Raw genomic sequence first — 26,120 nt, forward strand, 5'->3', positions numbered from 1 at the left:
TATACGAGGTATTTTAATATAACATTTGATATAAAACTTTAGATTTTAACATAAAATAGAATATTTGGATGCAAATGTTTGTAAGGAAAATTACGGGAAATAAAATTGCTCTGGCTTTATTGCAACTAAAGCCTTTTATTTTATCTATAAAAATAAATTATTTTTTCTCTGTCTTACAAAGTGAACAGTCAACACTTTTTTTCATATTTCAGTGATTTATTTATTTGTCAAGGATTTGAATAGAATTTTCATTACCGTAAGTTAGCCAATCTCTGCAAGTATTTCAGTTTGTCTTCTACCTGCTCATATTTCTGCACAAAATTGGCAACCAAGTCGTGCAGTGCATGCTAAATGTGCAGTGCTAAATGCCTGTGCATTTAGCCAGTATCAATCTGTGGTAAGCCAGGTCCCTCTTCAGTCCATCAAACAAAAACCACACGCTGGGATTACGGCAGTGGAATAGGGAATTAAGTGCATCGTGAAATCCCTCACAGCAACTTGTAGGTTTAGGCGACCGTTCATCATGATGATTCCATATTCTTATTGGAAACTGGAGATCTCTACCTGCTGCACCCTCAATGTAAGTGGAAAAGAAGTATGTGAACACCTCATTATAGCTATCTTCGTCTGGCAATGTGGCGGCAAGCTCATCAAAGATACCCCTCATATCATGGACTGGGACAAAGGTTAATGCAACAAGAGACTTCAGCTTGAGTTTTATATTTATATCAGTTTCAAATTTAGTCTTCAAGCCAACATTGAGTTTCCTGATGAGACTCTGGCACAGATGGAAATAGCACCCTTTGACCTCAGCGTGTGGAAAGGCAATCCTCACTGCATTCATGCAAGCCTTCTCAAAATCCACTAAAACCTTTTGAGGCACTAGATTTGGAACCAATGGCTTCATGATTTCAAACATTCTATTATAAGTATCCAAGTTCTTTTTCTGTAACAAAATGTAAATACATGGCGGATATGAGTTACCCACCATGGTATGCCCCGTATACAGTTGGTAAAACATGTTTGGAACTTTATCAAAGGTGCCATCTCCATAAACTGTATCTCTGTTCAATTCAACCAAGAGTTCTTTATCACTAAAACCAGAATTGTCTGGATCATCCACACCTGAATTATGAAGTATCAGTTGACGGTACTTCTCGGGAATGTCAAAATTTATTGTTGTTGGATTAGGCAAATAACCTTCTTTTCTGTGATTGAGAAGATTTCTCTCAAGGGATGACTGTTTGGGCATATGGGCCAGTACATCGTTACTGAACTCTGACAACACATTCCCCATCACATTGCGAGGAGCAGAACTAACTACTCTCATATATTGCCTCATTTTGCTCCTGGCAACGTTGGCTTCTGCTTTTTGAAGACAGGAATCAATGTTCGGTTGGTTGTTGTACTATTCTGCCATATTTTGTCTTCATAACTGAATGACATGAGGATGCAGCAGGTAGAGATCTCCAGTTTCCAATAAGAATATGGAATCATCATGATGCAACTCTTGAACGGTCGCCTAAAACTACAAACTACTGTGAGGGATTTCACAATGCATTTAATTCATTCCCTATTCCAATACAGTCATCCCAGCGTGTGGTTTTTGTTTGATGGATTGAAGAGGGACATGGCTTGCCACAGGTTGATACTGGCTAATGCACAGGCAGGTCCGTCTAGAGGTAAAAACGAGAAGATATGATGCACTGCATGACTTTGTTGTCAGCTTTGTGCAGGAATATGAGCAGGTAGAAGAAAAACTGAAATACTTGCAGAGATTGGCTAACTTACGCAGTAATGAAAATTCTATTCAAATCCTTGACAAATAAATAAATCACTGAAATATGTCTGAATTAGTAGTTTGTTGATAAAAAACCAAAAAGGGTTTACTGTTCACTTTGTAAGATAACGGACTCGATTTAACGGACTAATTGGAGGAAGCGGTGTCCGCTATTGCCGAAAGTCTGTTAAATCGAATGTATTTTAAAAACATATATTAATAACGAGCTTACAATATACAGGGTGTGTTAAAATGTTATAATGTATAAAATATTATTATAATGTATACTGAGTAATTTATACACGCCACTAAAACATCTGTTAAAATATAAAATTACATTTACGACAGGAACCAAACTTTATTTTAATTAAACACTATAAAATGTAACTAATGGAGTGTTTCCACCACTTTTTTTTCCTTAAAGCTCACACAAAGTTGTTTTCAATGTGAACATTAGTTTTTTTTTTCATTTAAATCCATTTTAGAGGGGGGAAAAATACTTTAAAATTCGTAAACTCCATTGAATAAAAAACACAAAAATGTTAAAAAAATACATAATATTCAATATTAATATTAACTTAATTGAAAGAATCACAATTTTCAGAGTCAGAAACAACTGTCATATGGAGGGAGAGGTGTTAATTCCTTACTGGTAAAGGGTTCTGGTGAAACAGGTCCAGTTGAAGTGGTCTTGAAGAAATCACAAGCTTCAGTTGCCTTACAGCGTGGTGCTGCTTCCTTGTTACTGTAGATCGAAATTCTCTAAAATGTTCATAATAGGGAAGCACATCAGGGTTTGATGATGATTCAATATAATGTATGATGTCATCCATGTTGTCTTATAACAGAAAATTTAGGATGAGGTCCAACTGATTATTTGTCGTCGTCATCATCATCGTCCTCTTGTTCTCCATGAAGAACATTTTCCGCAATCTCTCCCACACACAAAATTGATAGTCCGGATCACCTTCATCATTTTAGAACCACTGTTCCACATCATTCTCAGTTGCATTTTTGTTTCCGGTCCTCAGAAGAGTGTCCCGAAAATTAGACGCCTCAACTCCCGCAAAATCCATTTCAGGTTCTACTACCATGACTTCTTCCAAGCACTGGCCGAGGTAGCAGCAACCTTCATATCTTTCCACGCAGCTGCTAAGTTGAAGATAGCAGATCTGATGTTGTATGCATGTAATTTTGCAGTGTCCTGGTGCCTCTTGTATCTTCTTCTGCGTCTTCTGTTTCTTCCAAAAGAACCATCACCTCTTCCAAAAACTTCTTATACAACCTCTTACATGCAACGATTACACCCTGATTCATCGGCTGTATCAGTGAAGTAGTGTTAGGAAGCAGAAAAACACATTTACCGGTAATTCTTCCATTCCTGCTAACTAACCTCCCAGCATTAGGGTGAGCAGGCGCATTATCTAGAAGTAAAACAGCCTTTATTTCATTAGAAGGAATTTTCAGGACATCTGTCTAATAGCATCGCACATCAGGCAGATGTGCTGCCTGATGTGCGACGCTATCAGATATAAATAGGTTCTAAATTTTTCCTTTAGGACAGAAATGTTTTGTCCGTTAAATTGAGGGCCTACTGTATTTTTATAAATAAAATAAAAGGCTTTAGTTGCAATAAAACAAGAGCATTTTATTTCCTGTAATTTCCCTTACAAACATTTACATCCAAATATTCTACTTTATATTAAAATCAAAAAGTTATATTAAAATACATCGTATAGAAGTAGAAAGAAAATATATAAATTCAAAATTTTGTTGCCTTTTAAAATATGAAATAATTTTTTTTTAAGTAAAAATATTATGAGCATTCTTCCGTGTAAGCAATTTTCGTGTGGGTATTTTTCATGTGAGCATTTATGACAGTGGGGTTTTTTCTGTGAGGAATTTTCATGTGGGCTTTTTTCGTGTGAGCTTTTGTCAGGGAACCTATAATGGGATATTGTTGGTAATTTGTCATGATTTTTGTCTTTTCAAGATTTATGTCTAAGCAGTTGCAGTTTCCTTCTTTAATTCATCTAGCATTTCTTGCAATTCCCGTGCGTCTTCTAAGAACGAAACAATATTGTCGGCGAATCTTGAATGGCCTAGTTTCTTTCCCAAGATATTAATTCCTCTATTTTCCCAGTTTAGGTTTCTGAAAATATACTCTAGTGTAGTTGTAAATAGTTTCGGTGAGATTGGGTCGCCTTGTTTAACTCCTCTTTTGATCTGGAATTTCTCTCCCAATCTATCCAATTTTATTTGAGCTGAGCTCTCATAGATTTGCTGTAGTAGGTCATGTATTCTGTCGGGATATCCTGTTGCTGTAGGGCCTCGAAGAGTACGCTGTAGTTCACGGAGTCAAAAGCTTTGGTGTAATCAATGTAACCGATGAGTCAGCCAGGTAAAGTATCTTGTATTCCTGGTACTTCTCTATTATTTGATTTAGTATGTAGTATTTAGTGTATTAGTATTTAGTGTGTAGGTGATCAGTCACTGAAAAGCCTTTTCTGAATCCAGCTTGTTCCACATGTTGATTCTCATCCAGCAAGCAGGAAATACGTTCTTGAATTATTTGATAAATACATACTTTATAATTTTATGAAATGAGGCTGACAGGGCAGTAATCGACGATATCTCATTTACTGCCTTTCTTGTGGAGAAGTATTATGTGCGACATTAGCTACTGTGCTGGTAAGATGTTTGTTTGCAGTATTTTATTGTAGAGGAGTTTTAAATATGAAAGTATATCTTTAAAATTCCACTGTAATGCCATCTGGACCCGGACTTTTAATTGATTTTTAAATTCTTTAGCGAATTCTGTAATCCCGTCTCTGTTATTGGTAGGACTTCAATATCTCTTGCTTCTTTTGTCTGATAATTTTTGAGAGTGTCAGCCTCAGCACTGGAAGTCTCGTCACTGTACAGCTTGTAAAATTTCGTAGCTATTTCAATAACTGCCTTTCTTCCTATTTGAGCAATGCCATTTTCGTTTCCTAGGCATTGAATTTATTTTCTGCCTGGTGTAGCACCTCTTATTGCCCATTTTGTAGATGCATTATTTTCAAGTGCATCTCGTATCCTTTCAGCATTTCTTCTGCGTATGAAGTTTCTTATAGTTCTTTTGGTTAATTTGTCCATTTCAATGTATTCTGTTTCGCACATCTGTTTGTCTTGAGGATTTCTCTTTTCTTGATCACATCTCTAATATCTTGTGATAGTTTGGTAATATTATTTGACTTTTTAAATTTTCCTGAAGCTTGAACTACTGTTTCATCTATCGTGTCACACAGCTCTTGGACTCCAAGGTCACCCAGAGAGGAAAGTGGAGTGAATCTGTTATTCAGCTCAAGAAGATAGTCTTCTTGGTTATCACTAAGATGGATGGTACTTGTTTTTCTGTTAGTAAACCTTTTTTTTCTTAAAAGCTTTGTGTTCAGTCGTAATGTGGCTAAGATTAAGCGATGATCGGTGCTAAACTGGAATTGGTTTATGACTTTCTAATTCTCGAATATGCTCTTGTCGGTAGCTAATACATAATCAATTTCGTTTTTTGCTTTCCCATCAGGTGATAGACATGTTCAACGCCTTTTTATTCTCTTCTTGTAGTAAGTGTTCATCACAGAGAGATTCTGTCCTAATGCAAATTGTACCATTCTCTCTCTCCCCTAGAGTTTCTTGTTCCATAGCCATATCGTCCTAAAATATCTTCTTTCCCTGCTGATCTTTGGCCCAATTTTGCATTGAAGTGTCCCATAACAAAAGTCCAGGTTGTTCCAAAGTTGCTTATAGCTGAATTCTAACGATAGCCTTCTCCACTGGCGAAGTGTTGTTTATTCGAGGTAGTACAATATCAAGGCAACTCGTTTTAAAGGCAGTTACAATATGAGATATAACCAAAACGATGCCAATTTAATTAATTAATTTAACTACTTTGGTAGATAGCTATGTTACAATAATGCATTTGCACTAACCTACATATTAGTCATTCTACCTCGTAGCATGAGGCCTTTGCCCTTAAATACTTTATAGTCTATAGCTGAATTTAGTTGGTCGTAGAATTCCTCTATTTCGTCATCTTCATTTTGTCATCTGCTTGTTGCTGCATAAATCTGAAATGTTAGTATGGTATTTTTGTTAAAACGGAGTTTAAAAACAGCTATGCGGTCCGAGACCACTAAATTCTTTGATGTAGTTCTTTCATCTCCTATGTACTAGGAAGCCGATGCCATTTTGCTCTGGAATGTCGTTCTTGCAATACAATACATTTCCACTTTGTCTCTCTACGATTGATTCTGTTTTTCCTTTGACTTCTGCTATTCCGATGACATCCCAACATACGTGGAGTAAAGCATTTTCAAATTCTACTATCCTTGATTCAGTTCTTAATGTCCTTTTATTTAATGGGACAATTTACTTTTATTATGTAAAAGTTGCAAGTTGGGTTTTGGGCCAGAAGTTTTGAGACCATCCCTCCCATTTATGGTTTGAGCGTAGTCTGTCGTTTATCAGTGACCTTCGTTCAATACGTGATAATGTCCATTTAGGCCTTGACCGCTAGGGCCCTTCTTTTTCTTTCACTTCGTTTCAGAGGGAGAATATGTCCCCCTTACCAAAAATTTGAAATTAAAGAAAAACAACGCAGGAGGTGTTCTAAAAAAACTCAAAAGCCTAGTCGCCGTGCCCCCCCCCCCCTATGATGATACCTGGATAAGCCACTGCGCGCGCGCGCACACATATAGAAAAATATCTGCATTTTTGTTTCAATTAATTAAACGCATTAGTTCCCTTTCATGTATTTCTTATTTGAGAGGGGAAGCTACTCTAGTTGTAGAATTTACACGCCTTTCTGCAAAAGTTTCGGAATCAAATAAAATTATCAAAATATATCTTTCGAAATAGCCTAACTTATTTAATATATAACAAAGGCGCCTCCGTAGCCAGGTGGGCAAGAGCAGTAGTGCGTAGAACACGCTTCTTGATTAGACCGGGGTTCGAGCCAGTAACCACCAAATACGGAGGATGCGGAAGGTCAGGGAATGACCACCGCATATCCCCAGCCCGGATAAAGGGTGAGGGTTGGCGTCAAGAAGGGCATCCGGCCGTAAAGAAAATTCGCATGACAAAACAATAAAAACGCTGACCACATATATAATGGGAAAAAGCGAGGACAAAAAAAAAAATAATAAAATAAATAAATAATATATAACAAAGAGGTACAAGGCTCAATTAATCCTATATATTATCAATATTTAAAATGTATAAGAGATTACATCAGCTTCATAAAATGTCTTCTACACCATACTCTCCAAATAATATCGATTAAAAATAGTTGAAAAAACAATTTAAAATTAAATGTGTTCCTCACTCTTCGCTCATGGATGGACCAATACCCCCCCCCCCCCCACGAAACTCAGAGTGACTGAAGATATTATGTCAGGTATGCTATAGTGTAAAAGTAAACTTCAAGAGATAAAATTTTGCTAAAAACACGGCGATGAAATAAAACCAATTTACGTGAAATCCCCCCCCCATAAAACTAATTTACCTGAAATTGCTCCCTTATAAAACCAATTTATGAGAAATAATTCATCGGCGTATTTTTAGCAAAATTTTATCTTTGTATTTAATGATAAATGTGTGCACTGTTAACATTTTTCAATATAATCTCCTGCAACAATATTTTTGTTCCACTGTGCTTGCCACCGATCAAAACATTTTTGGAAGTCTTTTTTTTTTTTTTGTTGTTGTTTTTATGAATACATTTAAGGCAGTCCGTCTCGTGTTATTTGATTTGCTGGGTCGACATAAATCTTCCTTTCAAATGTCCTGGTTTAATTTTGGGAATACCCGAATTTCACATGGTGCCAAATAAGAAGAATAAGGTGAGTGCGGCACGACAGGAATGTCCATACTTCCAACACTTCATCTGTTAAAATTTTTGTTAAAAATGCAATTGCGACACAGCTTGCTCGAACAAGAGACTGGAGATATGCAAATGTATCCCCAATTCACAAAGGGGGTTCGAAGGGTGACACGAGTAATTACAGACCAGTTAGTTTAACTTCTGTTCCGGGTAAAATAATGGAGTCACTGGTTAAAGATGCATTGCAGGATAATCTAGACAAGACTGCAGCAATAATTCAGACACAGCATGGGTTTGTTAAGGGAAAGTCTTGTCTGACAAATCTGATAGGATATTATGATGTGGTTACAAAGGAACTGGATGCAAAAAATAATTTTGATATCATATACTTGGATTTCAGGAAAAGTTTTGACACTGTTGCTCATGGAAGGCTACTGTACAAATTGGAGCAGAATGGTATTAAGAGTAAGTTGCTACAATGGATAAAAGGATGGTTGAGTGGGAGAAGACAGAGGGTGGTAATCAATAGGTGCTGCACTTCGTCGACAAATGTTATTAGTGGAGTCCCACAGAGTTCGATCCACTGTTGTTTTGTATATTTATCTGTTTGTTGTTTGTTTATTTGGTTTTTAGGGGCATTAGCAACTAAGGCCATATTGCTCCGGGGATATGCGGTGGTCATTCCCTGACCTTTCCGCATCCTCCGTATTTGGTGGTCACGGGCTCGAACCCCGGTCTAATCAAGAAGCGTGTGATACGCACTGCTGCTCCTGCCCACCTGGCTACGGAGGCGGCCTGTATATTTATCAATGATAAATATGAAGAAGGTATATCAGGCTTAGTGTCGAGGTTTACAGATGATACAAAGGTTTGCAGGGTGGTTAATGACATCAATGGCAGTGTGCTACTGCAACAGGATCTAGAAAATTTGGGCAGATGGGCTGAGAAGTGGCAACTGAAATTTAACATTGACAAATGCAATGTACTGAATATGGATAGAAGTAACCCCCAGAGAAACGTACCAACTGTGTGGTACTACACTTAAGGTGGTAGAAAATGAAAAAGACCTGGGAGTAATTGTGCAGTCAGGTATGAAGTTTTCTGAACAGGGCAGGTCATGGGGTTTTGTCAATGATATATAGGAATTTTGCTAGCAGGGAAAAGGAGGTGATTGTCCCTCTGTATAAGGCAATGGTCAGCCACGCCTTGAGTACTGCGTACAGGTCTGGAGGCCTCATTTTAGGAAGGATGTAGATTTGCTTGAACGTGTACAGAGAAGGGCAACAAGATTAGTCAGGGGAATGAAGGGATCCTCTTACCAAGAGAGGCTTGCAAATTGCACCAGCTGGAGACTAGGCACCTGTGAGTGTTTTTTTTTTTTTTTTTTGTTAGTTGTTGGCGCATCGGCTTCTGTGGCCATAATGCATCTCCCAAAGTTTTTATTCTGATCCATGCCCGAGGCGGGATTCGACCGCGACCTTTGGGTTGCCAGGCAGGCACTTTACCCACCTAGCCAGCAGGTGGTTAATTGCCGGAACAAACTTCCATCTGTCACTGTGGAATTTGTAGGTTAAATAAATTTAAGGAGGAACTGGACAAACATTTGGAGGGGATTGTTTTGTAATTTTTTTTGGCTGATGGTGCATAAGCTCATACACTTGCTTTCTTGCATCACATGCCACTACTACTACAACTCAGATGAAATGACTACTCGATGCTGTCCATCTCAAGTGAGAAAGCGTTAAACAAATTTGAGCTCACTCCTTCATACCCAAATTCTCTCAAAATGGCCCGAACCAAACCGAATGTAGAGGTTTCCTCAGTAATTCCTTCAATGGTCAGTAGTCGGTTGTGATCGAATGAGAGTACTAACTTCATTGATGTTTTAGTCGTTTCGCCTTGTTCATGGGCGACCACTTATTTGTTGGTTCATCTTATGCGAAAATTCCCTTAAAAAATCTTTGAAACCACTTCTTTATCACTGTCCTTATCACACCGGATGGAAAAGGCCCGAATTAAAACCCCGTCAATGACAAGGAATCTTTATGGGCTTTTTTTTCACACGTGGCTGAGTCAATCGGTCTCGCCCAAGACAGAACTCAGCCACGAAGTAAAAAAAAAAGAATTTTCCAAGAATTCTCCCCCCCCCCCCACACCGGTAACTCGGGTTTTTTTCTCCAGCAAAACAGGCAAAACCAAACCGACCAAAGAACACATGCAAATTATTCGTCACAATACGCATGGGCAGATGAGGTAATTTTCGTTGGCTCTAATATGACAGTTTAGTTTCAGTATATCGGTACTTAAATATATATTAACAGAACTGCAGAGTAATAATGCAAATAGTTACAGCGTAAATCAAAAATCTACCCATATAACTTTCTGATAATAAAAATAATAATAAACGTGGTGAGTTAGCGGTCTCAGGCGAGGGTAGCACGCTTTTTCTCCCGGAAACAGAAAATCGACCTCCGAACACACGCAATTTACAAACAATATACACGGAGCAACTTGGCCTCAGTCACCGATGCTCCTAAAATCCAACAACAATCAACCAATAATAATAAGTAGACATTGAAAGTCGAGCTTTACAGTATATACACTGAAAGGGCAGAATTCATGAGGTTCCTAGCAACGCGATGCTGTCACCCCTCTAGCTAATGGAACCCACCGCTTGGCAGGTATATACGTACACTGCATTCACGTAGACGTAATTCGATGTGTCAGTATGGATAAACGTTGTGAGTTAACTGACTTTGAAAGAGGGATGATTGTGGGTGCCCGACGCACAGGTCACTCTATCGTGGAGGTGGTACAGAAATTGCACTGTCCCCATTCGACGGTATCAAGAGCGTATTGGAAATGCCATTTCCTGAATAACATCTCATCGTAGACAGCGCTGTGGGCTGAGAAAGGTGGTGGATGAACGTGGCCGTTGCCATCTGTCCCGCATTATTTCAGCCAACAGGAGAGCGACAGTGGTACAAATCGCCACCGACTTCAATGAGGGAGCTGCCAGAAACGTCTCCACCAAGACCATCAGACGATCATTAGCCGCAATAGGTTGTGGGAGCCGCCTTCCCATTGCTTACACCACGACACAGGACTCTACGTCTCAACTGGGCGAAAGAACGTCGGCACAGGACCTTGGATGATTGGAGACAGGTCTCCTGGTCCGATGAGTCCGGTTTCCAGTTATTTAAAGCGGACGGGAGGGTGTGTATCTGGTGGAAACCGCACGAATCTATGCAACCGTCATATCAACAAGGAACTGTTCAGGCAGGTGGATGGTCGGTAATGGTCTGGGGCATGTTCAAGTGGCACGTTGGGACCTCTGGTACATGTAGACGCATCTCTGAACGGTCCAGGCTACGTGTCCATCCTTGCAGACTATCTGCATCCCTTCGTGCTCATCGTGCGCCCACAGGGCAATGGACTCTTCCAGCAGGACAGTACGCCTCCATACAGAGCCGTGGTGACTAGAACATGGTTCGAAGAGCATTCTGCAGATTTTACCACCATAGAATGGCCTCCCCGTTCATTGGACTTGAACCCTGTGGAGTATCTTTGGTATGCTGTGGAAAGCTCCGTTCAAGCTTTCGATCCGCCACTCAGGAATTCGATAGAATTATGTTGTTGTTTGTTTTGTTATTTGGGTTTTAGAAGGATTAGCAACTAAGGCAATATTTCTAAGGGTATATGCGGTAGTCATTCCCTGACCTTTCCGCATGCTCCGTATTTGGTGGTCACGGGCTCGAACCCCGGTCTAATCAAGAAGCATGTGCTTCGCACTGCTGCTCCTGCCCACCTGGCTACGGAGGCGCCGATAGAATTATGGACAGTGGCGCAGCAAGCATAGATGGAAATACCTGTGGAACGCTTTCGTGAACTAGTGGACTCAATGCCTCGCCATGTGACTGCCTTTATCCGGGCAAAAGGTGGACCTACCCATTATTCGGTAGGTATCCCATGATTTCTGTCCACTCAGTGTAAAGTATACATATTGCAGATACCAGCAGAGATGAAGTTAATAATGGAATGTAAAATATATGCCAAAGTTCTTGGTCGTTCTGTGGGTGGATTTATTAGTAATAAAAGTTAAGTTAATAAATAAAAATATTTATAAGATTATCAATAAGATGAGTCTATTAATAAAGTTAAAATCACAATAAACAAGTAATATAAAAATAAAATTTTTAAAGTCAATTCCTACTTAGGTCAACAACGAACTTTCGACTTTCGACTTCAAAAATTTATCAAATAATTATTGATTTTCGCAAGAATTGAACTCGCATTCTTCACCTTCACGTGAAAAACACTGAAATCCTTGCATTTTACCGATTGAGCTACTGCCTGTTGATTTCAATTTTATTCCTAAATTTATATCCTGCTAAATATCTTATATAAGAGAAATTTTTTTCGCCCATATAAAACTAAAATTAATTAATTAATATTTGAAAAAACTGTATTAACATCAAGTGTCATCCACTACAAGTTTAAAAAAAATGTATTTGAACTTGAGTGGATGAATAAAAAGTATGTTATTAACGATTGAAAATTTGAACAAGATATATATAGGGAAAGTGTGAACTAATAGCAGAATTGAAAAAAAGATCGGAAACCTAAAATACTGTAACTTACCTCTCCCCTCTCTTTTTATTATCATTTCACCTGGGATCTAAAGAATTATCCACAACATTAATAAGATTAAAATCATAAGGTCAAAATTTTTTTTTATCGAACTTTGTATTTAGTTTACTTTCTATTATTATTTTTATTTCTTAAATCAATTAAAACAGATTAATTAAGTGGAGGAGATACTTTTGAGGATGTACATAAAAAAAGGCACCTAGGGCAGTTGGAATCTAATTTAAAGGGAGGCAGCAAAAGAGGTAGGCAAACCCTTAGACATAATTATGAGAGCATTCTTATATTCAGTGGAGATCTCTACGGACTGGAGAAGTGCAAATATATCCCCAGTTCATAAAGGGAGATCAAAAGGTGACATGAGTAATTGCAGACCTGTTAGCTTAATATCTGTTCCAGGAAAAATAATGTAATCACTAGTTGTAAAAGCAATGCAGGACCAATTGAAGAGGCATGCAATCACAAAATACATATGTCAAGGTGCAGTCTTGTCTAACCAATCTGATTATTATGCAGTGACCAAGGAACTGGTTGCAAAAAATAATTTTGACATCATATACTTGGATATCAGGAAGGCTTTTGATACTGTTGCACATAAAAGATTGCTGTACAAACTGGATTGGTTGGTTGGTTGTTTTAGGATTTTATGGTGCATTAGCATCTAAGGCTATACTGTGCCAAGTCAATTACAAATTGGAGCAATGTGGCATTAAGGGCAAGTTGCTGCTATGGATAAAAGGATGGTTAAGTGAAAGAAGACAGAGTGATTATCAATGGGCACTGCTCTTCTTGGACTAACATTATTAGTGGAGTTCCCCAGAGTTCAGTGCTGGGTTCATTGTTGTTTTCAATATTTATCAACAATGAAGGTATATGAGGCTTAATGTCTAAGTTTGCAGATGACAAAGGTTGGCACCGTGGTTAACAACAATCATCAGGGTGAGCAATGCAACAAGATCCAGGAAAATTGGGTTGATGGGCTGAGAAATGACAGTTTAACATTGACAAATGCAAGGTACTGCACATAGGTAGCCGAAACCCTAGAGTAACTTATCAACTGTGTGGTAGTAGAGAATGAAAAAGACCTGAGGGTAATTGTGCAGTCAGACGTGGAATTTTTGCTAGCAGGGATAAGGAGCCAATTATCCCTTTGTATAAGTCCATGGTTAGGTTACATCTTGAATACTCTTTACAAGTCTAGAGGCCTCACTTTAGGAAGAATGTAGATCTACTGGAACGAGTGCAGAGAAGGACAATCAGTTTGGTGAACTGATCTATGGAGCAATATTCTATTAGAAGTTAACGGCAGTGGGTCCGTTAACTTCTATTAGAAGTTAACGGACCCACTAACTATTCCGTTAACTTCTATTAGAAGTTAACGGACCCACTAACTATTCCGTTAACTTCTATTAGAAGTTAACGGACCCACTATTCCGTTAACTTCTATTAGAAGTTAACGGAAGTGGCCAATTGTAACATATTCAGATTTAAAAAAGAAGTGTAAGCTTAAGGAAAGTAGGAAGCTATAGAATATTATATTCTATAGCTTTTCTTTTACTATTGTGAAACTAACTTTTACTACTTCCTATTTTGAAAACTGTTGAATTCATTTGATTAGGAGAGATTCTAAACACAGCTTTACAATATAGGTTTATTCACCTTTCCAAGCAGCTAATATTTTTTGCATTAATTTGAACACACTATATTATTCAACAAAAGTATATTACTTCAAGAATTACAATTACTGGAAACTTCAATTTAAACTTATATCACTTGAGAACTGATAAAGTGGGAGCCAATTACTGCACTGTACTGAATTTGAGCATACAATTTATGGAATAAAAAGACTACAGGAAATGCAAGGAAAGGCTGTAACTTCTTTTAGTCTTTTTCCTTGCAGCATCAATGTTATAACCATATCTCCTAATTTACTCCAAGAACAAACTCTTTAAAAATATCATCTACAACTGTATGGAAAAGAAAAAATCATTTAATATCAAACACTGGTAATAGCAAAATTTCCCAGTTGAGTGCTTAGACCATTATATACTTTAACATGAATGTCTATTGTGAATAAACTTCCCCATATTATTCCAGCTTATGGAACAAACTGAAAGATATTACTACTGCAATAAAGGTACTTCTGTGAACACTTTTTCAATTAAAAAAAGTGACATGCCATGGATGGTTGCTGCAATTAAATTTTATAATGATTCAGAAAGATAAACTAGTCAAGAAATATAGAAATTGTATTGATATGGGCAATCAATAAAGTTATTAAACTTCAAAGAATAAAAATAGTGAAATAAAAAAAAAATGTATTATAAAGATTTCAGAGAAACCCACAGGGCAAACCAATTTTTTAAGTAAATAATACAGCTATTAAGATAACTTTAAGACAACATAGATTTGCTTCATTTTTTATCAACATAGTTCAATATGGGAGAAACTTTCACTCAACCAATATAAATGAACTGCAAAGAGAAGCAGCAAATATTTCTTTGCTTATATTAACAGCAGAAGGAAGGGGCTGAATCACATTAGTTCCATATGCTCAGGTCGCTGACAAATTGAATGAGTATTCTTGCACCTACATTCACACAAGAGGAATTCTTTAGGGAAGGGGATACTGGCAGTTTATCAAACTCTAACAGGGGCTAAATGGTTTTGTAATAACTGAGAGGAAAGCAGAAGAGAAATCGTTGAAGTTAAACATAAGAAATGAACCACCAATCATATTAAGAGAGGCAGCAAAGGAAGTAAGCAAACCCTTAGCCATAATTATGAGAGCATAATTGGATTCAGGAGAGGTCCGTACAGACTGGAAATGTTCAAATTTATTCCAAATTCACAAAGAGAATCAAAAGTGTGACACAAGTAATTACAGAGCTGTTAATTTAACTCCTGTTCCAGGGAAAATAATGGAGTAGCTGGTAAAAGAAGTAAAGGGGCTCACATCTGGTGAGTATGGGCTTGGCACACCCAGGGTCGTGAGCTGGATATCATCATTTTTCTTTTTCTTGGTGATTTCTTTCTACTTCTCTCTCTTTCAGGGTAATAGGGAAATTTTTTTTTTTTTGGCCGGTGCAGCATAAACCTCAGGCTTCCTTGCACCATATGGCTATTATTAATAATAATAATAATAATAATGCAGAATCATCTAGACAATGCCACAATTACACTTCAGACACAGCATGAGTTTGTGAAGGGGAAATCTTGTTTGACCAATTTGATTGGATACTATGATGTGGTCACAAGGGAACTGGATACAAAAAATTTATTTTGATATCAAATACTTGGATTTCAGGAAAGCTTTTGATACCATTGCACATAAAAAACTGCTGTATAAATTAGAGCAGTCTGACATTAAGGGGAAGTTGTTGCTATGGATAAAGGGATGGCTGAGTGTTAGAAGACAGAGTGGTTAGCAACTGATATTGCTCTTTGTGGACTAATGTTATTAGTGGAGTCTTGATGTTTGTTGTTGTTTGTTATTTGGTTTTTAGGAGCATTAGCAACTAAGGCAATATTGCTCTGGTATATGCGGTGGTCATTCCCTGACCTTTCCGCATCCTCCGTATTTGGTGGTGACGGGCTCGAACCCCGGTCTAATCAAGAAGCGTGTGCTAGGCACTCTGCTCCTTCCTACCTGGCTACGGAGGCGCCATGTAGTCTTGAAGGGATTAGTATTTGGACCATTTTTTTTCTATATTTATCAATGATATTGATGACTGCATAACAGGCTTAATATCAAAGTTTGCAGATGGCACAAGGTTGGCAGGATAACAGTAATTCTACTGCAACAGGATCTAGAAAAGTATTAGGACTGAAAAATGGCAACTGAAGTTTAACAATGATAAATGCAAAGCACTGCATATGAGTAGCATAATCCCATATTAACATACCAACTGAGTGGTATTACTCAGGGCATTGGAAAATTAGCATTAGTAGAGGCATACGATGCAAGAAAGCAAGCTTATGCATCATCGGCCAAAAAAAAAAAAACCTCCCATTTCACCCCTCCATTCATTCCAAATGCCTGTCCAGCTTAGCCTTAAATTTATTTAGGCTATCAACTTCCACAACAAAAGATGGAAGTCTGTTCCACCAATCAACTACCCGCTGGCTAAAGGCAAATTTCCACACATCTATTCTACAGCTGTTTTTCCTCAATTTGAATCAGTGCCCCCTCAGGTTCTTAACCTGAGCAAGAGAAAGAATCCTATCAGCATTCAGCTTGCTCAACCCATTCAAGGCCTTATACACCTCAATCAGATCACCTCACAGGTGCTACAATTTTCAGAACCTAAGCCTTTCTTGGTAAGAGCACCCCTTTGTTCCCCTCACCAATCTCGCTGCCCTTCTTTGTACTCATTCTAGCAACTCTACATACTTCCTAAAATGAGGCCTCCAGACCTGTACACAGTACTCTAGGTGTGGCCTGACCATTTCTTTGTATAACGGGATAATCACCTCCCTGTCCCTGCTAGCAAAATTTCTATATATCATTGACAAGACTCCATGACCTGCCCTGGCAGCCCCTCTACACTGTTCAGCAAACTTCATATTTGACTGCACAATTACCCCCAGGTCTTATTCACTTTCCACTTCCCTGAGTGTAGTACCATATGGTTGGTAGGTTCCTCTTGAATTATTGCTACCCATATGCAGTATTTTGCATTTGTCAATGTTAAACTTCAGTTGCCACTTTTCAGCCCATTTGCCAAACTTATCTAGATCCAGTCTTTACTGTTGTTAACAACCCTGCCAACCTTTGTATCATCTGCAAACTTGGACATTAAACCTGATATACCTTCATCAATATCATTGATAAATATACAAAACAACAATGGGCCCAACACCGAACCCTGAGGAACTCCACTAATAACATTTGTCCACGAAGAGCAGTGTCCATTGATTACCACTCTCTGTGATCTCTCACTCAACCAACCCTTTATCCATTGTAACAACTTACCCTTAATGCCATACCTCTCCAATTTGTACAGCAGTCTTCCACTGAAAAAAGACCTCGGGTAATTGTATAATCAGATATGAAGTTCTCTGAGCAATGCAGACAGGCTGCCAAGACAGCTTATGGGGTTTACAGTCAATGATATACACAGGAATTTTGCTAGCAGGAATAAGGAGATGATTATCTTATTATATAAGGCAATGGTCAGACTACATCTTGAGTACTGCATACAGGTCTGGAGGCCTCATTTTAGGAAGGATGTGGAGCTGTTTGGATGAGTACAGAGAAGGGCAACAAGATTAGTTAGGGTAACAAAGTGGTGCCCTTACCAAGAAAGGGTCCAGTTGTGCACATCAAGAGACCAGGCACCCCGCAGCATATCTGATTGAGGTGAGGTCCTCAATGGATTGAATAAGCTCTAATGCTGATGAAATCCTTCCTCTTGCTCAGAGAAGTGCACATTTGTCCTGCAACCATCCTTCCTCAAGGATGGTCAGATGTGCACAAATTTTCCTTCAGCAAAAGTTTGGTTGAAATGGGAAGTGTTGGCTTTTCTGGTGCTAGTGCTGTTTAAGCTTGCCATAAGAACAAAATTAAAAATTAAAACATTAATTATGCATTAATTATAATATATCCAAAAATAGTATGTAAACAGTATAGTGCAAATTAATTAATTTTTAAATTCAGCCTGTGGCCTCTCACAGACCACAAGCAGAATTTAAAAGTTAATTACAAAAAAACAAAAACAAAAAAACTTGCCAACAGGTAAAATGTTTATTAAAATAGCATCAAATATATTCTACAAATTTACCGATATTTACATGAACATAATTAAAACTGGCATCTTGAGGTATGAGACTAGCTATACTAGTTAAGGGTCAAAGGCATTATATATTGCAGGATTAAAGAGAAATATGGAATAGGAGGTAACATCTGTCAGTAAATTATTAGCATTAGCAGTGGGCAATGATGCACCAAAGCAAGCTTATACAGCATCTGCCACAAAAAAAAAAAAAATCCACAACACCTCCCATTTTACCTATTCATTCCCTCCAATAGTTTGTCTAGTTCTTCCTTGAATTTAATTTAAACTATCAACTTCCACAACAATTAACCACCTTCTGGCTAAAGGCAAATTTCTGCACATCTATTTTGCAACTAATTTTCCTCAATCTGAATTTGTGTCCCCTTGTGTGTGTGTGTGTGTGTGTGGGGTCAGAGCAAGAAGAAGAATCCCATTAGCAATGAGCTTGCTCAATCCATTCAAAGCCTTAAAAACACCCCAATCAGATCACCTCACAGGTGCCTAATCTCCAGATGCTGCAATTTGCAGAATTCAAGCCTTTTTTGGTAAGAGCACCCCTTTGTTCTGCTCACCAATTTCATTGCCTTTCTCTGTACTCATTCCAGCAGCTCCACATTTTCCTAAAACAAGGCCTCCAGACTTCTATGCTATACTCAAGATGTGGTCTGACCATTGCCTTATACAATGGGATAATCACCTCCATATCCCTGCTAGCAAAATTCCTGTGTATCATTGACAAACCTCATAAGCTGTCTTGGCAGCTTGTCTGTCTGCATTGCTCAGAGAACTTTATATCTGACTGAACAATTATTCCCAGGTCTTGTTTATTTTCCACTACCCTGAGTGTAGTACCACACATTTGTTACGTTACTCTGGCGTTTCTGCTACCATATGCAGTACCTTCCATTTATGAAACTTCAATTGCCATTTTTCAGCCCACTGGCCTATATTTTCTAGATCCTGTTGCAGTAGCATACTTTCATTATTGTTATTAACCATCCTGCCAACCTTTGTATCATCTGCAAACTTGGACATTAAGCCTGATATGCCTTCATCAATATCATTGATAAATACAGAAAAAAAAAAAATAGGCCCAACACCAACCTGGAGGGACTCCACTAATAACATTAGTCCACGAAGAGCAATGTCCACTGATTATCACTCTCTAGCTTCTCCCAATCAACCATCCCTTTATCCATAGCAGCAACTTGCCCTTAATACCACACTGCTCCAATTTGTATGGCAGTCTTTAATGTTTAACAGTATCAAAAGCTTTCCTGAAATCCAAGTATATGATATCAAAATTATTATTTTTTTTTTGCATCTGGTTCCTTTGTGACCACATCATAGTAACCAATCAAATTGGTAAAACAAGATTTCCCCTTAACAAACCCATGCTGTGTTTGAAGAATAATTGCAGTCTTATCTGCATTATTTATTTTATTAGTGACTCCATTATTTTCCTAGGAACTTGGGAGAATTACAGACCTGTTAAACTAACAGGTCTGTAATTAACCGTGTCACTCTTTGATCCCCCCTTTGTGAATTTGGGATACATTTGCACATCTCCAGTTTGCAGGGACCTCTCCTGAATCAAAGGATGATCTCATAATTATGGCTAAGAAAGAAAGAAAAAAACAAATTATCATATTATTCTGTATCACCTGTAATACTTGAGAGAAAATGAGAATATCATTTTGCAAAAGTTTGTGGGACAACAAAAATGTTGATATAGAATAAACCCCACAGAATAGAGGTTAATTAAAAAATAAAAATAATTATAGAAATATAATAAGTAAATATCCAGTTCAGTATCTTAACTGGTGAGGGTTCCCAGCAACATTTCTAATGAATGAGTTCATCTCCACATACAAATTTTTTGTATATAAGGAGAGAGGAGCATCTTACACTGACTAATGAATCTGATGGCTGCCAGTTTCAGCTAACTCTTGTAGTATCTATGAAGGCACAGCATTCTACTTTGGCATTATAAAAAGGCAGTTTGGAAAGTATACTATAGAAACACTGTCTAAAAGATAGGAATGTTGCAGAAGGTACCATTTTCCAAAGAAGAGGTAATATATTATTATGCAATGAAGAATAAGAAGAACCACACTAAGATCTGTTTTAATTCTGAAATTCCATAAACTAGCAAATAAAGGAATAGATCTTGATGGAAAAATAAATGAAAATGACAAATAAAGACATATTAATGAGCATCGCCGTAGCCGAGTGGTCAGCCGCACTGGTGCATAATTACACGTGCCTTGAGTGACCTGGGTTCAAGCCAATGACTGCTACATACGGTGCTGTTTCTTGTATTCTGTCTATATTGTGAACTCCTCTAACTGTTTGGTCATCCTGGAGTATAAACAGAAAATTTATTTTATTTATATTTTATAATCATGTTGTGGATACCTAAACAGACTGCCAAACTTCATAACTGTATGTCTGGATTAAATTTGGGTGAAATCAGTTCAAAAAGATGGCACATTGCCAATTATTAAAGTTTTAACACAAACAGATGTTGATAATATAAATGTATTTGTATAAAGAGTTGTAATTATTAGTATTATTTATTTCCTGCTATTGAGCATACTGTTGCAATGAAACATTTAATACTGATAATCTTAACTGACATCAACATTGATGATGATGAAATCAATAGTTATATTACAGTTTTAAACCTTTTTATAAATTAAGAAAAGGAAGAATAATTATTTTTCACAAACCTTATTTAAAAGTGAACTAACTACAGGTACATACTACCCACTGAAAAGGTATTAGTATTTATTTAACAGATACAGATGCTTTGAATTATTTTATTACATATTGTGTGAACAAATAAACATCTGTAACTATTAAATTTTCTTACTTGAACTTTAATACAGTAATAAGTAAAGAGGATTTCCAAATAAATTTTTATATATAACTCCTAGCTGGAGATATAAATGTGAAGCTTCTACACTATGCCAAAGGGTCTTTAATAGTAAATTATAGTCATAAACAGCTTGAGCTATGGAGCATACTTTGTGTGGAGTTACAAGATCTCAACAAGCTGCAAATTGCAAGATCTGCTAATAAAAACACATTATATCAAATATAAAAGTTATTAAAAAACTTATTCTATATTGTAAATAATACATTTTCAGACTGCAAGGCACATTGTCTTTTCTTTTGAGTCTAACTTTGCTATACTAACATCAGTAAATGAAACAGATGACTAGTGCAATCAAGTAGGATATTTATTAATAAAGAACATTCAAATTTTAAATTTGTCTTTGCAAATAAAATTATGCAAAATTTTTGCAACTTTAGAGTAAGAAGCATAGAGACTATTAAGGACAATAAGTCTGGGCATGAAAGAATATGCGAAAACAGAAAGATAGATAAACTATGAATAACAGAAGTCATCAAAAAGTTGTGAAGTGACAGAGATAAATGCCCAAGAACAAAATACTTGTCTAAGTACTATTATTATAGAAATATATGACAGTTTGTGAAATAAACTAAATAATTTAATTAATAAACAAAAACTGGTATAATAAAAACATTTCACAATAAAAATATAAGTGGACAGAAATAGCACACACATAATAAAAGTATTGAGCATGATTATTACACACCTAACAAGCACGATTACTAGAAACTTTTTGCAGGCATATAAGTTTGCTAACTTTATGAACTCTGTTCGGAAGATAAGTAGTAACACTTGCACCAGGTTTAGTACAAGCCTTGTTTATGACATTACCATCAAGTACAATTATCCAAATACAAGGAAATCATACAAGGTTTTAAATCGAACTATTACTGATTTTTCAAACATAACCAGCCATTTTGGACAAAAAAAACTCTAGAGCAGTTGATAATGTCTATAAGTGAAAATGAAAAGAATAAAGAACTGAACAGATCTTTATTCTTTTTGATTTCACAACAAACAAACATATACATGCACCATGCTGCTACGTGTATTCAAGGGCCATGATGTTGTGCGAGCTGAAAAACCCAGAATAATTATAGAGGAATCCTATTTCCTCTTCCTGAATCAGCTAACTACAGCCCTGAAAGAAAAGGTCTTAAAGAACCCCCTCCAGTCTCCAAGTGAGTGGTTCAAACCAGACCTCTCCAAACAAGTGAAACACTTGTACTGTCATCTAGGACAACAGAGATATGACTGCTACTACAGATAATATCAAAATGCTCAGCAGTGGAAAACACTTAATTGTTTTATAGCATTTAAAGTAATGATTCAAGTTATATCCCAAAGGTTGCTAGTCACTGAGCCTTGCTCATTCAATATTAAAAACAGCAAGAGCCTTCTCATTAAGTGCCTCACCTCAACATGTGATTAAACGGTTAAAATAATATAGAAATGAAAGGAATTTAAAAACTCTTGAGTTGTAAAGTTTTTAAAAAACTGACCTTACTCATTCTGAATTGCATTATAGTTTAAGAATTAGTTTTTAATACCAAAAATAAAACTGATTGAAAATTTAACTTAATCAACTTAAAAACTGAACTCTAGAAGAATTAACTTCTATGAGAATCATTAATCTTATAGCAATAAGAACCACTTTGAGTTTTTCAATTTCAATTGTTATTATGCATTTATAAATGGAACTTAAAAGGCTCAAAAGTGAATGTTACAGTAGGCCTAAGGCTAGTAATTATTTTATAATAATTAATTAAAAAATAACTCTTGCTGTTATTAATATTGAATTAATATTAAATTTTAAACTAGTAAATAAGGGTTGTTTTACAGATATGTCAAACTACAGATTTATCTCAATAATGCTTGTATGCTCTATTTCTGCTGCTGAATAGAAAGTGAAGGCATGTGTTAGTAAGTTAATGCCTTTGTACATCTATTACACAGTCTGTAAATGGAAAGCATTCAGAATGATGCAACAACATCCTAATATTACAGGATTATGAAATGATGCCCTCAGGTGGCATAACTCCATGTGCTAAAGAAATAATAAAGTTTAAGTACACAATGCAATTTCTATTGCTGCTACTGTATTATTACTGTTTCAAGAACTGTTTTAGTATATGTAAATTAAGAAGGTTAATTTACCATATTTAATCTCTAAATTAAGAAGATCAATCTGCTTGAAATTGTTACATGTCTTGGAATGCAAAACTTGTTTAGCACACATATACAATACACACAATCAATACACCTTTAGAGCAAATGGTCTTTAGATTTCATTTACTGTTTTGCAGTTTTAAAGGAAATTATTTACTTAATTACCAAATCTTTAATTTATTCCCCTCTGTTTTTATCCAGGGGCTTTGTTCCTTATTTGGCACTTGCAGTGGGATTTCTAGTGCTGACATCCCTCTTCCTATGCAGTGCTGCATCCCTTCTCCCAATAGTAAGTTAATATGTACTAGAAACAGTTAATCTAATAAGGATTTGTATACTTGTTAGTTTACTTTAATATTTTATAGTAATTGAGAGCCCATCTCCAGCTGATTCAAATTTAAATTTAAAAAATAATAATAACATAACTATGGTAACATAAAATTAAATAAGGAGTCTTTAATTGCAATAATTTGTGATATCATTCATTGAAGTTACTCCCAGAACCACACAAGGTGTTATCTTACCTATCACACTTTAAAAACACTAATATACAGGTGAGTTGAATCAGTGACTGACTAATTGGAAAATTATTGATTACGCAAAAACGAAGTGCTCACCAGTACCAAGCGATTACACAGCTGGCATAATTCGTGAAAATTTCCGGTGGTTACGAGAGTTTAATTTGATGCTAAGGCGTATGATTAAAAAAACAACACAAAAAACTACCTATTTCATCAACGCATAAAGTTGCAAATTACGATCGAATTCGGAAAATATAATCTTTTGAGTCTATACAGATATAGATTTAGTAGAGAAAATAAAAATTGGTAAAATAATTGGAGCTTCTGTGGATGTCCCTCATAGGATTCCACCTCCCCCCCCCCCCCACCATACATAACGGTGTGCTTTAGGCAGGGAACCTCAACCAAGGTGAGTTGCTTCCTTGGAGGAGGAGGCAAGAAGTAGCCGCGCATGGGGCGGATTAAGGATGAAATAGGCCCCGGTCAAGTTTAAATCTGAGGTCCCTTTAATATATATTAAAGGAGCCTCAGACATATATATATATATATATATATATATATATACACTGTGCTGCCACTTTAATTAGGTATACCTACCTAGTAGCGTGTTGAGCCTCCTTTAGCCTTCAAAACAGCCTGAATTTGTCTAGGCACGGATTGAACAAGACGCTGAAAATGTTGTGCAGGAATGGAGTACCATGCAGACATGAGTGTGTCGCGCAGTTCCTTGAGATTCGACGGAGGTATAAGCCTGCAGCTAACAGCCCTTTCCAGCTCATCCCAAAGATGTTCAATAGGATTGAGATCCATGAACTGAGAGGGCCACTGCAGCAAAGAAAAGTCATTGTCATGTTCCTTGAACCATTCCATAGCGATTTGGACTTTGTGCACCGGCGCATTATCCTGCTGGAAGTAACCATCTGATTGAGGATAAACTATCAACATGAACGGATGGACTTGGTCAGCAACGATGTTTAAGTACGATGTTGCATTCAGACATGAATCTATGGGTATCAATGGACCCAACGTGTGCCAAGAAAACATTCCCCACACCATAACACTGCCCCCACCACCCACTTTGCACAGTAGTCGTCAGACATGACGGGTCCATGGATTCATGTTGTGTTCTCCAAATTTTGAGCCTTCCATCAACATGATGCACCAGGAACTTCGACTCGTCAGACCAAGCAACTGTTTTCCAATCCTCGATAGTCGAGTGTTGGTATTGCTGTGACCACAGGAGGCGTTCTCTCTTGTTCTTCATTGATAACAAAGGTACGCGATTTGGCCGTCGGCTGTTATTGCCCATTCGCGACAAAGTGCGACTAGTGGTCCGTTGCGATATTTTGATCTGCGCATCAAGGTTGTATTCTGACGTGATGTGCGACATTGTGTCCCGTCTGTTTGCTTGCACAATTCTAGCCATCGTCCTCTGACCTCTCTCATCAACAAGCGATTTTCTTCCACAGGAGTGCTGTTGAGAGGATGTTTTCTGTTCGTTGCACCATTCTCGATTCACCCTTGAAACTGTGATGTTTGAAAAGTTCAGGAGAACTGCCGTTTCAGAGATGCTTTGTCCAGTACGTCTTGCACCTACTACCATGCCACGTTCGAAATCCGTTAGATCATTCCTTTTCCTCATTCTTGCTACGGTTTGTACGTTTAACGATACTAGAAAGGTTGTTCTGCTGCATTTATATCCACATCTGTGGTCATATGACTTGCAACGTTGTGGAACAAGCCATTTGTGTGCACAGCAGAGGTGTACCTAATAAAGTGGCAGCACAGTGTATATTTAAATACAAACACTATATAGGTTATTAAAAAAACTTGTTTTTAGAGAGTTTTATTCATCCACACATTGATACATATTTTTCCCTCATCCGTAAAAACTATTATTATTAGAAAATTTTATCTCTACTTTAGAAAATATTTACCCTGAAAGTGAGCCCCCCCCCTCTCCATGGCCGGTTTAGCCGTAGCGTTAACCCGGCCCTGTGAGAAGCCTCTCATATACTAACGTTTTCTTTTGCTTCAAGACTTTTTTTTTTTTTTTTTTTTGCTTCTTCTTTTTCAAGCTATTATAAATGTAGTGGGCAGAATGTGACTTAAATTAAACAAGGTCATTTCAGAACTGAATTTCCCAAACATGTACTTAATTTGTAAATTTTAAACTGCAGTCAGTGAGGCTGTAAAAAACTAAAAGGAAGGCGACTATACAAAAATGTTTTAAGAAATTCTGCATTAAAGGTAAGCGAACAGTACCGGACATACGCCTTTCAACTTTCTTGCTACACCATTAAAAAAAAAAAGCTCTGTTTATACTCCGGCACGAAAACGAGGCCACAGGAGTTCAAAACTAATAATTTCAACATGTATAGAATTGTTAATCGTATTTCATTAACAGTCAGGCGAGCTTGAACTATAATCTATGCAAAAGCGT

The 26,120-nt window shown here is 37.1% G+C and overlaps 1 protein-coding gene across 1 annotated transcript in view; it reads left to right on the forward strand.

Moving 5' to 3' along the window:
- LOC150077154 (adenylate cyclase type 3-like) overlaps window positions 1–26,120 on the forward strand; it is a 99,748-nt gene that overhangs the window by 53,806 nt on the left and 19,822 nt on the right. The window contains exon 11 of the mRNA XM_090386616.1: window positions 23,358–23,445. Within this exon, the coding sequence (XP_090242742.1) occupies window positions 23,358–23,445 (88 nt within the window). The remainder of the gene's footprint in view (window positions 1–23,357; window positions 23,446–26,120) is intronic.

This window comes from Mastigoproctus giganteus, chromosome 12 (assembly GCF_048544385.1).
Source record: "Mastigoproctus giganteus isolate SK-2022 chromosome 12, ASM4854438v1, whole genome shotgun sequence".
Taxonomy (NCBI): Eukaryota; Metazoa; Arthropoda; class Arachnida; order Uropygi; family Thelyphonidae; genus Mastigoproctus; species Mastigoproctus giganteus.